Source organism: Platalea leucorodia (genome assembly GCF_965183815.1).
Source record: "Platalea leucorodia genome assembly, chromosome: 4".
In the NCBI taxonomy this organism is placed as follows: Eukaryota; Metazoa; Chordata; class Aves; order Pelecaniformes; family Threskiornithidae; genus Platalea; species Platalea leucorodia.
The window spans coordinates 38,973,299-38,989,017 of NC_138826.1; the positions used below are offsets into that span (position 1 = coordinate 38,973,299).

At 42.5% G+C, this 15,719-nt stretch overlaps 1 protein-coding gene across 1 annotated transcript in view; it reads left to right on the forward strand.

The window, feature by feature from the left end:
• The window catches only part of IPMK (inositol polyphosphate multikinase), a 46,599-nt gene extending 40,130 nt beyond the window's left edge, over positions 1-6,469 (forward strand). Inside the window, exon 6 of the mRNA XM_082310773.1 lies at positions 647-6,469. Coding sequence (XP_082166899.1) covers positions 647-1,281 — 635 coding nt within the window. The 3' untranslated portion in view covers positions 1,282-6,469. The remainder of the gene's footprint in view (positions 1-646) is intronic.
• Positions 6,470-15,719: the final 9,250 nt, after the last annotated feature.

A 15,719-nucleotide genomic window follows, 5' to 3' on the forward strand; every position in this document is an offset into this window, starting at 1 on the left:
GAATATGTCCTGTCTTTTGTATTAGAAAGCTACTGTAAATGCATCTTTCAGTTAAAGTGACCTTCTCGGTTGAAGTCAATCCATATGTTGCTCTACATTAACAATAAATAAAAATGCTACCGGCGTACATCTGTTTGGTGGTGATAACTATTTCAAACTAGTTATTAACTGATGTGTGTTTATCTGTCCCCCACCGAGAGACAGAAGGACACATGCACAAACACACCCCTCTCCAGAGCCGGCACTAACTTGTCAGCTCTGTCACTCACGATAAAGAGCTCCTTGAGCTTCTTTATCCCTGGAGAATTTAATGAGTCCCTGCCCAAAACTGTCCAGATGCTTGCTAAAATGACATGGGGAGCAGGAACCATGTTCATCTACTGTTTTATTGATACATTGCTTAATTTTATCTACAATCCAAGCCCAATCTGTAGTATTATACAGCCGGCCTTATACAGGCGGGGTGACCGAAGGTATCTGAGTTCCTCAGTTCACTTCTGATTTAGTTAGTAATTGCCTGAAAGGAAACTATGTGAATGCTCTCTGTTTCTTCAAATCAAGAACTGTTCTCATCCTGAAAGAAATGGAAAATCTTTGATTTCTTTTCAGGGCGAACATAATCCCAAAATGTGTCTATTTCTTGCAGGCATCTCGAAGTTTTTCCACAACGGGTACTGCTTGAGAAAAGATGCAATAGCTGCCAGCATTCAGAAGATTGAAAAAATTTTGGAGTGGTTTGAGGGCCAGAAGCAACTCAACTTTTATGCAAGCTCATTACTGTTTGTTTATGAAGGTTCATGTCAGGCAACAACCGTGCGGTTGAGTGATGTCACCTTGGCAGAGAAGAGAGGAGTGCCCAAAGGACTGTTATCAGGTGGAGACATACTGGAGTATAATAATAATATTCATGTAATAAATTCTACAGAGAATGGAAAAATTGAGGCCTCTGTAAGTAAAGGCTTGTCCAAATTTTATGCACTTCACAAAAAGGCATACTCTAAAAGGCACCACAGTCAACTCTCACTAAAAGTTGAAAACTTGGAGCAAGGCAACGTGTGGAAGAGCAGCGCGTGCATTACACAGGAGCATCTGAACGGAAACGTTATACCCCAACTGGAAAAAGTTTTCTGTCACATGCCAGCAGAGATCAAGGAAAGCGCAACCGTAGAAGTCCGAATGATAGATTTTGCTCATGTGTTTCCTAGCAACACAAAGGATGAGGGCTACATTTATGGTCTGAAGAATTTAATCACAGTACTTCAAAATATTTTGGATAACTAAATTCTTTGCTATGGTTTTTACTGGGGGCCAATGATAAAGAAGAGCAACAACATGAAGAATTTCTGCACTTGTAATGCTGTATAACTGGGTTTGTATTGTTCTATATTTTATTTGTCTTTGTACTTTTGGTAGAAGGGTTTAACTTTTTATAATCTCACTCAGGAAAATAATTGATAGTTAATTAGAGAGTGTGAAAGGATGAAGATACTTGAGATTAAGCAGGATAGGTAAATTAGTAGAATAAAATGTATGTGGTTGGCTTAAATCCAAGGAGTACAGTTGTACAATAAGCAAGGGGTATGCTAGTTCCCATAACGACTTTAGCATAGATAACATTTGCCCGCTTAGCCTTGACACTGAGCCGTATCTCCATTAACAGGTTTTTAGAAAATGGACTGAAACCTATTATATAAAGTGCAGGATTGATGTCCTCAGTACTGCCCTCTTGTGTTTACTGTCTTTAAATAACTGGAGTTAACCCTACTTTGAGAGAAATCCCATTCTGAGTCAGTGGTCTAACTTGGAAGCCACTGTATCAAAAAGTGCTTTTCAATGTCACGGGATGATATTGCTGTTATTTCAAGACTGGTGTGGGCGCTTCCCCTCTTGGTGGTTGTCCGTAGCCGACGTTCACCACAGACAAGCTACAACGTAATTTGTGTTGAGGTGCTAAGAAAATGCTGGAGTAAAATATCGTTAACAGGCTTAAACTGCACAACTGCTAGAGAAACTGTTTGTTCCTAAGGAAGAGTAAAAGAATGCAAACGTGAGATGTTCCAGGAACTAATTTGGTTTAGGAGATTAAGTCAATCTGTTAATGGAGTGTCTGATGTTGTGACTAAGGGAAATGCCTTGCTCCCTTGTTCTGATGGCCCTTCTCCAAAAACATTGCTTTTAAAAGCAAACTAATTGAATGGGGAAACAAAGCATTTTGAGTAAGCATACAGAGATTTCCTCTAGCCCTTTGCCGCTTGTATTTTTGCAACAAGCGTTTCACATTTCCACTGCTGGGCAGCACCGACTGGAAACGACGAGCAATACAGGTGAAGGACCCTTTGCTGCGAGGATCCGGTTCGGCCCTGGAGCAACCAGACGTACCTCCGCTTGTCGCAACGGAGTTGTAGCTCTCTTACCCTGGGCTAAAGCCGGCGCTTTTTTTTTTTTTTTAAAATGAAACACAGGCAAGCTCTGTAATTTGAAAGTTGTCCCACTTCCTTCTTTTCCACAGGAAAAATTAAAGCTTCCATATGGAATATTTGAGATCAGGATGATGTATGCAAAGCATTTTTGGCTTGTCTCTTCTGTATGCTGTAAATGTGGCTGTCCTACCATGCATATATAGTCAGCTATACGAAAAGTCGGGATGGAGGAGCCTTGCCATCCATAGAGCAAGGTTTTAATGCTTTAAGCAAGCCCCAGAAGTAAAACTTTTTCGAATGGATTTGGTCATTGGAAACGTACATCTTTTACATGTGGACTTAATGTGACACCGTGGCCTTGCTGCTCTCTCTGTATGATGTTCTGCACTATGCACTCATTTGTGTACACGTCTTTGCAAGTTCTCTACTTGACATGTGTTTTCTATATCAGAAAGAGATAAATACTTTTTCAAACAAATAGGCTGTTTTAAATAAAGCTGAAATTTTAGCTCTTTGAGAACCTGGGTTAATTGGAAGAAACAGGGTATTGTGTGTAGAACTATATTGTTTAAACTTTAGAGCTAATATTGGCCAATACATTCAAGAATGAAATCAATCTGTTAGTAACATAATGTTTTTGAAGCGTGGGAAAAGACGCTTGCAGGAGGGGCAGTATCATTTTGTTGAAAATTTTATGCAAATTATGGTGAAGGCTGAGGGGAAAATAACAGGAAGATAAAGTATTTTTTTTCTACCTGGTATTTCCATTGCATCATGTCGTTAATATATTCCCAATTCTCTGTGAACTAATTTAAGCCATAGTCTAGGAAGAGTTTGTGGTTTTGTTAGCTTTGACGCTGGTTTCTCTGTTAGGATTTTGTTGTTCTATCCCGTAAATAGTCAACGCTAGAGTGGTCTAGGCTGGTAGTGGCCTTGTATGATAAATTCAGAATGTTTTATAGAAAATACGGGGGGAAACATTTATACATCTGAATTTTTGTCCTCTGTAATTCATCTCTTCTGGATTTTAATCCATTTTGTGCCGGAGAAATCAGACATCTGCCTCAAAGAAGTCAGTTATTGGAAAATGATCTGTATGCTCTTAGTATAAGCGCATTCTCCTGTCTCTGCTTTAAGATAGACGTCTTCAGTGTTTGAATGCTCTTTAAGTATTGATTGTTGTGTTGACTATGGCAGTGTTTGTAATGCACCTGGAATATTGTTAAACTGTCAGAATATTTTGAATAAAAAAAAAATAAAATAATTTTATCATGTTTTTTTACCGGTAGTTATTATGGATGTATTTCTGTTAATTTAAAATGTAGCTTGAGAGATAACAGTATTTTTAATTGGAAGTTGTGTAAATAAAGCTTGCTGTAGAGGTGTTTTGGCATAGTACCAGCTGTGAATTTAAGCCTGCAACGGCGTTATATTCACATTGTTCTTGCACATTTTAGATTCGGTGTTTGTAGTGTCTTGTATCTGATCAGATTGGTTTCAGTTATAGTTGGAGACACATTCACAGAAATCATTGAAGAGATTACAGAATTAATTAGAAAATGAAGAGGGAGGCACTGGTCACTAAACGCATGCATCGCCATCGATCATTCCTCCCTCCCAGCGATGCCTCTTCTGTTCTCTGGACGAAGCGTACAGGGCAGGGGACAGTTACGTGGAAATCTTTACGGAAATGGTAACGAGGCTTATAGGTATTTCTGTCCCACAAAACTGCAAGCAGGCCCCTTCCCCAGACTGGTGTGGTCTATCTGAGTGCTGTTGTCATTGATGAAACCGGTCTGTTTTGGTTTTAAGCAATAAGAGTTTGATCTAGCAGAATCGATTGTCAAAAGGGAAGATTCATGGAAGCACTGTCGTTCATGTACTCTCTGAGAATATACTTTTCTGAAGACTTTCTACCTAGGTGATTGTGAGAATTGTGTATAGAGCTTGAATTGTATAAAGTTTTATAAAAAAGCATTTACATATATGGTATTTTTGGATATGGGTGGACTTTGTTGCATAAATTACATTGGAAATTATTATACCATTATGAGATGTTTAAAGTATTTTAATCAAATCATTTTATGAACTAAACCGGAGACTTTACATATAGTTGTAATTCACATGAAACTTGTACTGTTTTCCTTTTTTTTTTTTCTGCTGTAATGCATAGTCAGACCGTTCTTGTCCATAACCCTACAGTTTTGCAGAGAACTTTTAAAGTACTCAGTAGATTAGGAAATCACTAATTCCCTCTAGTTTGATTAACAGAGTGCATACATTCTTGAAATATTTCAGTGCACGTGATATTTTAAGTAATGTTAGTGTATTATACATCTAGAGCCCCAGTAAAACTTCCTCACCTGCAGAGAGCTCCTGCTGATCCGAATCTGGATAATGCAGTATTCAAAATGGGCCTTTTTAGATGTAACAGCAGCAGCGGGGAAGGGAAGGCATCACTTGCGCTGGCCATGGCAGGCAGGGGTGTTTACAGCCTGAACTTTTAAAATCATTGTAATTGTTTTCTCACTTCATGACGTGAAGTACTATCAAGTTATAGGAGGACAGCGGAGGGATAGAGACTTGCATCCACATCTGCTGTTTAAAGTTACAATTAGTTGTTCATCCTCCTTCCTAGTTTTTTTTTTTCTCCAAGTAAGCTTTCCTCCTGAGTGCCTTCTTCGGCCCTTGCCACTGGTAACCTCCTGTAGCATCATTGTGAAATGATTCAAAGTGAAATTTTTATTTCCTAAAAAACTTCTTCCCCATAACTGCTCTTAAAGTGCAGGTATTGAAAACCACTATCAGAATGCCTCAAATATGGTGGGAAATGCAATTTCCCTTTTGCACTCTTTCCCATGAAAGACTGGGAATGGAACGTGAGTGGAGAGCATGCCTCGATGGGAGACGGGATCGTAGGTTTTGTGAAACTTCTTTATCTGTGTTTTGAAGAGGACGTTTTGGGGGCAAGGCGAGTGACAGCCAAACTGCGTGAAGTTTTCCGTTTCTTACTGCAATTAATATTGAGGTTTGGGTTTAAGAAGGTAGCATAGCGGGAAGCGGTGAAAGTTCATGAGGAGCCCCGAGCAGGACATCTGGTCAGTTCTGCAGTGCAGGGAATGGCTACAGGTAAGACGCAAAGGCTGCGAGTCTTCAAGTATCTTGCAGGGAGAATATGCCATGCGTATACGTCGAGTTACACCAGACCGTGGCAGGGTGTTACCTGGGAAGTACATTCCTCTCCATAGCCACAGGCCAAATACTGCCCGTTTTCCATGTTCATGGCAATCTATAAATGAAATCTGCAGAGAAGGTTGTCATCCGAAGGACGAACGTAACTGTTTGAGCAGCGTTTGAAAGGGGAAATAGGAGAAAAGCTAAGGATCGTACAGCAGAAAACACACTTCAAGAAATATCTTTTACTGTAGTCTTGTTTAGCGGAGATGGGCCCCGTGTGTTTGGAGTTTAATTTGTTTATTATATGACATCCAACAGCAAATCGTCAGAACAGAGGTACTTTAAAACCGCCTTAGTTTGAATCGTGCAGATTGGTTCAAATAGTTATTTGATTTTTTTTAAAAAAGTGACCTATGAAGTAACTTCCAAATATGTGTGTTGCACCTGACTTTAAATGAAACTAGAGTGCACAAAGGCACTTTAATACTCTGGGAACTGTACTGGAAGATAATTGAAAGCATGTGAAATCGCACCTGATGTTGTCTTGTTAATTGTTTTTAAAATCTAAAATTCTACATTAATTATGCTTGATGGATGAATGTATCTAGTCTAGTCTGGTCTCAGTTTCTTTGATTCAAGTGTCTAAAGCCGTCACTCAATCTCTTCTGATTTGTATGTGTTTGTAATTTCATTTGCTATTTTTTGCCATTATTGGACTGCAGGGGGCATTGTTAATATTACATGTGTTTATTTTATAGAACATTGTACTATGCTATCTACCGACTTTTGTAACTTAATTATATATTAAGTGATATTTAGGGTAATTCTAATAGCTGTATATTTGGCAAATTATTAAAATTTTCTGCAAGCGACTTGCAAGTATAATTGGTTTCTTTTTAATACAGGAAGATTGAGAAAAAGTTTTCTGGAATATACCTGCACTGATTAATCCCTCTTTCTTTCTCCTCTTTTCTATGCGCTCTATAATGGGTGTTTACCTTGGGTTTACCAGTTTTGCTTTACCACCGTATTTTTGTCATGGCATCCACTGCCATTGTTTGTTGGGAATACCTGCCCTGGTATACAAGAATCACTTCTATAAAATGGAAAAAAAAAAAAAAAATCCAAATCTGCACACAAAAATAACCCCCAAACAGAACCTGTTTTTTGAACAAAAGCCCGTGCTTTGCTGTGTTGCATGTGAATTGTTGGTCAGCGTTGCATTTGATTTCCATAGCAGTCCACCAGTCTTTTTCCTAAAACCTGTTTCCCTGCTAGGAAATACTTCTCTGAATGGAAGGAGGATTGGAAAAGACAAAGCCGTCCCCCTAATGGAGACACAGCAAAAAAAAAAAACCTGAAAGGGATTTTTCATAAATTTGTGACAGTTCAGGCCTTGATGAGCAACTAGAAAAAGGCTATTTTACTCCAGAAGAATTGAACCTCAAGGTTACCTTTAATGTTTGATTGAAAGCTGTGAAAATGGCAGCTTAAGGGTGTTAAAGCTGACTTGGTTTTTCTCCTTGGCCTTTCAGAAGAGGGCGAGTAGTTGGGCAGTAAAAGGAAGGCAGAGATGGAAAGGTGGAAAAGCCACGCTTTGCCTTTGTGCTCTGGGTTGCGAAGCAGGATCCTGCGAGTTGTCCTCAAAGAGGACATAATCTGACCTCTGCATGAAAGAATTTACTGCCTATGTTAAGGTAGGCAACAGAGTTACTGCTTTGCAGATGCGAAAACTAAATTGAATTAATCAACTGATGGGCTTCGTGGTTGTAATTATATTGGAACAGTTGGTGCCAATTAATAGTAGTTTCCAGCTAAGGGATACGTGCAGACAATGCCTGCAGTTATTCTGGAATATAGAGCATAGCAGTCTTATTTTACACCATACCCTCGAGTAAATGAATTAAATTGTTTATGCAGGATGTCTGTATCTAAAATTTCCATAATCCTTTAAATTCATCCTGCAAAGCACTTACCAGGTCCACCAGAGGCTGTGTATGTTGTTGACGACAAGTCCTTTTGCGTCCACGATCAGGTCGCTAATTCTGAAAGCCAGCGGGAACAGCCTTCCAGTTTCGTTGTAAATCTGTTTGGTTTTGGTGTTTGGGTTTTGTTTGTTTGGTTGGGTTTTTTTAAAAAGTGTTGTATTGCTTGTATACCAAAAGCTTTCTAAATGCGTTCGTTAGTCTTTGTCCTGTGGGTCTGCGCAGCCTTCCTTCCCATGCTCCAGAATTGAAGAAAGGATTAAAGATGGCGTGAGGCTACAGCTGTGGGAAGAAGCATAGTTTTGTGGGGATCTAGTTTTTATTGGGTTTTAAATTTAAAAAATCTGACTGGTGGCTATGCATTGAAGAATCCTCTAAAGAAAACCCCATTTCCTTGTTGTTTTAGAGTGAAGGAGGAACCGTGCTCCTTCGTTGCCTGCTGAAATCACTTGTCAGCGGGGTATCGCCCAGTTGGGGGTCACCCCATCTCTGCTGTCTCCTTCCTTGTGCCGACGTCAGGGTTTGACGGGCTGCACAGCGAAACATGTTGGGGAGCTGACGTGGCTGAAAACTGACTCGGACAAAGAAAATTACACGTGGGGAGGTGCAGAGGGGAGCTGGGGCGCTGCGCAGAGCCCCCTTACAAGGAAACCCCATCCAGGAGGGACGTGGCGTTTCGGCTGTTCGGATACGGCCCTGTGTGAAGACCGAACCTACTACTCTTTTATCATAAAGTTCTACTTGCGAGTCTTCGCTAGCACAGCTATCGGGTTTCTTTCCCCCCCCCGCCTCTCTTGCACAAAGCGTGACTAACGGCTGACGGATGCTAAACGTTACAGTCCTGCTCTCGCCTCGCCCTGGGCGATCTGTTCCTGCCACCTCTCCAGCTCAGCGAGGCTTTCTGCAGCGAGTGGGTTTCACTGGAAACCAATCTGACACACAAATTACTAATTTTCTGCTGTCCTGACTCCCTCGATTTGGCTCATTTTGGGGGAGACAAGTGCCTCTTCTGGGCACAGCGGAAGCGGTGAGAGATTGCGGCTGTGGAAGGGGATTGCTAGAGAGCCGTTAAGGCGGCTTACTTTTAATATCAAACATTTCTCTTCATCTCCTGTTGCCACTCTGCTGTCTTTGCTTGTGCTTTTCGTCGTCCTTGCCATCCCCAAACGTAAACTTCCACTAAATGCAATTTATTTTATTTTGTGGCTTAGGTCATCGCAAGATTTAATGATGAATGTAATCTAGAATAGAAACTCTCAAATACTTGCAGTCAGTACACGTTTTCCTCTGGTCATCTCTACATTTACTTTGACCCTCAGCAGAGCAAATAAATCTACCTAGGTATTGTGCAGTGCATCTGTAGGGCAACCTGTAGCCTGCTGCACTGTGCGTCCCCACCGCCGGCAGTAAAGAATCGACATCAGCACACACTTTGGTTGATGAAGCGTAAGGAGAAATTGAGTGCAGCCCATTTTCCCACAGCTATATAAGCTTTGCAATGTGGCTAGCAATAAAAACTTGATTTTTGTTAGCAAATTCAGTGGATATAAATTGGGCAAGCAGATGGGAAGCTATCAAATAGATACTATGCCAAAGTACCAATTTTGCAAAATTACTTTTTAAAAGAAAAGCCAGAAACAAACCAGGAACAGCTACAAAGAAAATATGGACTTCTTGGAATTTGGTCAACACAAACAATTTGTTCTCAAATAGTCTGAGTCTGCAACTGGAGTAGCATCTCCTCTAGGATGTTTTGTCATCCTTTTCGCACGCAAAAAGCCACCCCTATGGTCTCGGGCTTCTCCAGTACCTGTTCATGTAAGTTTGTGGGTAGGAGAGGTAATTCTGGAAAAACATCGTGTTCAGTAGCAATCAAAACCATTGGGAATTTGTATCAGGTCTCTATTTGATCCAAGCAGAAAACAGTGTTATGCTACTCTATAAGTCCATAAAAGCAATGGGCCTCCTATAGCTTGAATACTGTGTGGTTTGCAAAATATTGATGGAAAGCAGGGCTGGATGGACCCTCATGCAGAATCACATAGCCTCTTGTTAGGTTTTACCCTGTTTAAACTCACTGTGGACTCCCTTAGCCAGGGAGGATGCATCTCCCGGGACCCTCCTGAGGCCACCCAGGGCATGTCTCCTCTCCAGCGCCGGTGGCCAGAGCATCGTCCTCCTCTCTCCTCTGCCTATGCCATGAGATGCCGACCGCAGGGCCTCCCTATCCTCTTTCCAGTTTTTTTTTTCTTTACTGTTTCTTTTTTTTCTGCTAAAATCCATTGGGGGGGGGGGGGGGAAAGCAGTGTTTTTAACCTGTAAAGTTAAAGGCAGCTGGGTTGGTTATCAGTGCCCTTTTCCAGCAGTACGCTGCTCTCCTTAGCATGTGGCAAATCTCCAGAATAACCCATTAAACTACAGTTGTTGCCACAGGCTTAAGTAATAATTTTTAATACTGTGTTGCACAGCTGCCTTCTTAAAGAAAAATAATGTTCTTGTGAATAGACAGCATGGCGTCAGCCTGCCTGCTTGCTTCTCTTTTAAATCTGATTTTTACTAAACTTAAGTATGAACCCCATAGTTCTAAAATGAACTAAAAGAGACTTATCATAATTGGTTTTATCAGTTAAACTGCTTTTGTGGTCTGTGTGAGGGAAATGGAAGCAATAAAATGGAAAAAGAGCAATCCAGGCATCAAAGCAACAGTTACGATCTGTCTGGGTCAACAGATGTATTTTGATGAGTTTGTAATTATCATTGCAAATTAGAAAAATGTACTGCATTATAAAGCGACTTGAGAGCTGGGCAGTTTGCACAAGCACTTCTCTTTGCTTTGTGTTGTTAAACGGGTTAAACCAAAATCAGGGGCCGTACACATATTTTCGTTAAATTACGGTTAGCCTTAAAGCTAATCAAAATGCACATAACTGGATTTTTTGGGCTGATTAAAGCCCAGCAGCTCACACAGGTTTGTGGGAGGTGCTTCTGAAACAACCTGAAGGTTTTCAGCAGCCGAAATTGAGCTCTCTGAAATCTTGGATCTGACAGAAGTTATTTTAGTACTAATGGTAGTTCCTAAGTTGGACTAAGTTTAGCATTTGCTTACTCGTTGCTGAGAGTAACATAACTGCGAAGCCTTTGTTTGTGTTAGACCTTCATGCAGCTACTGGAGGAGAGGTATCCTTGGGGGACGTATAGGTATATATATCCTGCTATATATATATATTATATATATATATATTTTGGGTCTGTTTTCAACATTGGTACCCCAATATCTGGAGCAAGGAGGCTCCCGGTCTCTCCCCTGCCACGGTGGTGCCTTGGAGGGGCCGATAACCAGCCAGGCTCTGTCATGGCTCATCTTTGACATCCAACTTGCGGCAAGGCTACAAGCAGTAGTGTTTTAACACTATTAAAACTCTGTGAAGTGATGAATCCCTTGATCCGAAAAAGCCAGTGTGCCTCTAGGAAAATAGCGAAGACACCAAAGTCCTGAGTATGCCCTTGATTTACTCTTTTTTATTGACCCCTTTTCATTTTCAAAGCTTCCACCTCGCCTGGTACTTGCCAATACAAAAGCAACTGCACCGTGTGTTGGAGCAGTCGGCAGGGCAGCCTGCGTGGGAAGTCGGAGAAGTGAATCAGGTCTTTATAATGCAAAGCTTTTTTTCCAGCAGGAAATGAAGGTGCCACTTTTCGTCCTCAATTACGTTAGCTTTGTCTAAATGAAAGCAACTCCCAGGGTATAGAAATCAAGACAGAACGGACAAGCAATCAAAGAAAGGGCGGGGGAGAGAACAAGGCAGAAGAGGAGGAACGCATTTGCAGGGAACTGGGAGTTTTCCTTTAAAGAAAAGTGTATCGAAATAAAAGAAGTTTAACAAAAATAAGGGTTTGTTGCTTGCGAAGCATACCAGCGTAATGGGCTAGTAATAGAAATCATTGATTTATTCACACTAAAACAGAGCCTGGGAATGGCAGAAGGGCGCCCTTAACCTCACCTATGTTGTCCTTAAATCCCAATGCCAGGTCTCCCCACGGGGACCACTGCGATATTCCACGTGACTTTTGATAACGTGGAAAACTGAATTCAGTTTTTGCCTTTAAGTGGCTCTATCGTTTGGTACAGAAAACTCAAGCTGTTGCATTTTGGTTGGTGTTACTGAACGAAGAATGTTTGGGTCTGCTTTTCTCGGGGATGTCAGCAGGAGCTTTCCTCTTGGAGTACGTTTGGAAAGGACCCTTTTGCTCCTCTGATCGAATTCAGTGTCATTTCCAGTTGCACGCTGCACCCAACTACAGAGTACTGCCAAGTCTCCTGAGAGTCCGGAGGCTGATACAACGGCCTGCAGCATCCTCCTAAACCAGCTGCTTCTCTGGGTGATGCTAGGTGCTGATTTGCGACGTGCCCCTTGTACCCAGCAGGGACGATGGCATTCGGCATTAGGCCACGCTCCTGATTTATTCTCCCTCTGCCTCCTTCCTCCCATTAGGACTTTGCAGGGGAAATGAGCCTTTGGGTTTCCCCCATGGGGACCCTGGGGCTCGTGTGACCAGGGTGGGGGTGAACAGAGGAGGCTGGTTCACGGGACTGCTGCGCTCCGTGCTGGCAGCCCGGCGGGGGCCCCCATCGCTAGTTTTGGTGGTATCTGCACAAGTGTCACCGATGCCCTCCGCGGGCCACGGCTTGGCTTTGCGTGTACTTTTCCTGTTTCTCAGAGCTGAAGTCTTTTTAGTTCTATTTCTTCAGTGCCTCAAGATGAGTAGAGTATCCTGTTTGTTTGTGGAGAGTGCCCTGAATTCTGGTCCTATTTTGGCACCACGCCCCTCACCTCGCCTGGTTCCAGAGTTTCTAGTGACCCTCCTGAGACTCTTTCATTGCTTCAGGGTTTTTTTCTTTTCCCCCGCCTTCCCTTTATCAGGAGATAAACCCACCACTGACAGAGAGTGTTTAATTCCACCATTGCCACATTTTTTTTCCAAAACATGTAACAGTAATTCTGGCTTGCGCACCACCATCTATCTTAAATATAACAAATATCCCACGCAGCTTTCTTACACATGGAGAATGATTGGGTTTTTTTTGGCAGATAGCATCTTTTGCATTTTCCCTGGCTGCAGATCCCCATGGCAGTGGGGAGGCCCTGGAGCCTCCCAGGTCCCCTTGTACTTTCTGGCACTGCTGTGGCCCTGCTCTTACTGAGGATGTGAGTACCTCACCAGCACGGGAAGATAAACCCTGGGATGGGTCTGGATGAACACCTGCGAAACTCATGGCAGAGATGGCTACTGCCCATAGGGTGCTTAGCTTTTGACCTGTAATTCTTTTAATTAAAATAATTTTAAGGCATTTTTCATCATCAAAGGCAGATCAGACTTGATTTTTGTTCCACACCAGGATCATCTGTTGGTGATGATTGATTGCTTTTTGTTATTTTTTTTACGCAGATGCAGACAGCATGAGCTGGGCTCTGCATACTTCAGGAGCGTTTGGAAAATGCTGTGTATTTGTGTTTCAGCTGTGCGATATCTTTAGCTGCCAAGTGAGACATCCCAAAATCAGTGTTCCAGTTACCTGGGAAGGGATTGACAACACTTGTCAGTCCTGTGTACGGCAATTGGGTTGAAGTGGAGAGGTGGTTAAATAAGGATAAAATTTTGGACTGTCAATTTTGAGAGTATTTTGTGGAGGACCACAGCTCCTGTGTTGCTGGAGATGCTCTGTCTTGTGCCAGAGGCATGACGGGATGGGGGGGAATGTGGGGGGAGCTGTTGTTGTTGTCCCTGAATTTCTCTCCCCTGCTTGGAGATCTACAGTTATTTTCTTTGGTGGCAGCAGCTGAGATACTGCCGACAATAAAGAGAGCTCCTCTGCCCCAATAAAATGCTAGAGACAGTGCATTAAACCTGACCAAGACAGGTTTACTACTGCGTATCTCTTGGCTTTATAAATGTATATTAGAGAAACCATTCTATACATTAATGGGGTTATTTCACAAGATGCAGAGAAGTAATAGAGCTCTTACATCAGTGGAGTTACGGTAAATAGTCTTAGGACTAAGTATTAATTACTAATAATAAGCAGGAGCACTTTCCCAAGGGAAGCTGTTGCACATGCTTAGTGCAATGTGTTACTGACAAATATTGATGTGTTTTCTTAAAAAATGTGGTTTTAAGGACATCAGTCTATAATTCCCTCAGCTGTGTGATTGTAATAGATATGTATTTTTAAATGAAAATCTGTGAGGGTCATGCTACCTTGCAAAATAACGTAACTAAAAAAGAGACCCTCTGGAAGATAAAGGTATGTATACGGGAAACACCAGTTCCTCCAGGAGGAAAGGCTGCTGGCTTTGAACAAGAAATGGATGGGAATAAAATCCCAAACTCTTCCGTGCAGCCTCATGAGGTGTCAGGCAATAAAGGGACAATGGCAAGGGAGGAGGACACAGTTGGCAGCTGGGATATGGGAAAGATCCAGTTTTTGCCTCTGGTTGAGCCTTCATCCTCTCACCCCTCCAGTTAAAGCTCCTTAATCACAGTTTCCGCAATAAATCGGCCCTCAAAAGTACGTTGGAGATGAGCTTATAACCCGCAGCCCTGCCAGGGTCAAGAGAGAGACAGTGTTGAGCAAGAGGGCACCAGCTGCTCCCTGCGATGGTTTCTCTTGCCCCCGAGGACAGTGGCAATGATCTTTGATCGCAGCGGGCACAGCAGCCCGGCCGTGCAGAGCGACTTCAATCAGAAACCTCGCTGGAGTGCCTGAGAGCATCATGTTAACCTGCTGACTTATGGAAAAAGAAGGAAAATGCTGGTTTTTTCCAAAATCCCTCTATTTATTTAGTAGTGTAATAGTCAGTGGAAGTTGAAAGAACAGGATTGATTATTTTCTTTCTTTACAGCAGCCTGGGCTGGGTTACGGCCACTTTTGGAAGCAGCTTTGGAATAAGTTTCCTTCTTGGTCTAGGACAGCTCATTTAGGGAGTTGCTCTGGGTTTTACCCTCTGGCAGATGGTTTGTATTCTGTGTTAGGAACAGCATATTTCACAAAATAATTGCTTTTGTAGCTCTTTCTTTGCACGTTCTCAGTTGAAGATGCTGCCCTAAAGCTGGTGCGTGTCTGTGTAGCAGCATGGATGTTAGGGGCTCCAGCATGCAGCTCTTGCCTGGCCATCTTGCATAGGGGATGCAATACGCTGTAGGTTTGCACCACCAAAGACCAAGTTTTGGCTACAAGAGAGCTCCTGAGAAAGGACAGAGGTTGGAAAGATAGAGTGAAGTTTTGGGGGGGCTTTCTGCCTTTTTCCCCTTTACCAGAGACCCCGTCTTCATCACCCCCAATGGATGGGCTTGCAGGGAGCTTCCCACCCCTACCACCACTTGGGGAGAAGGCATTTTCTTCCCCAAGGCACCTACAAGTGATTAATCACAGCAACAAGGTGCTGTATAGGCAGAGGTAAGGTGGCCAGAGGAGCCCATCCTCATCTCGTCTGGCTGGGTAGAGGCCGAGCTTTGAGCCAGTTCACCTCTAGGTCCATAGAGCTTAAAATGAAGCTGCTCAAGTTTTTTTAATCTCTTTAGATGGGTCCTGACTCTGGATACAATACTTCCTGCTCCCACCACCAAGCAGGTGCCCGGAAGGTTTCCGTGGCTGGTCATCCCTAGCTCATGTCTGTGCACATGGGCACAAGGTTGCTGAAACACCTGACTGTGGAAGGAAAGCGGCTTGTATTTTAAGGAAATCCGAATGGTTGTAGAAGGAAGAAAAATAGTAATGCAATTGCAGGCCTTCTGGCTGTTTCGCAGTACGTAGGATCATTAAGAGAGGTGCAAAATAAAACAACTATTTGTGGAAAAAATGAGACTGTTGTTGAAAGTAATTTTGATTTTCTTTCCTTCTCTGATCCTCTCTTATTTTCCCTCCCACCACTCCTTCCTGGTTGCTCTTGAAATAGCCCCAGCACCTATTTTTTATTAAATAGAGGAGAGGCAAAGACTCTCCAGAGCACCCTTCTGTGTCAACTCCTGATGACAGGAGAGCCTGTTCCCGCTCTATGTGCACAAATGCACTGATGTCTAGGATTATTCTGGAAGCAGCTGAATAACCTGTTAGGCAATAACTGCCTTCATTGAGCAT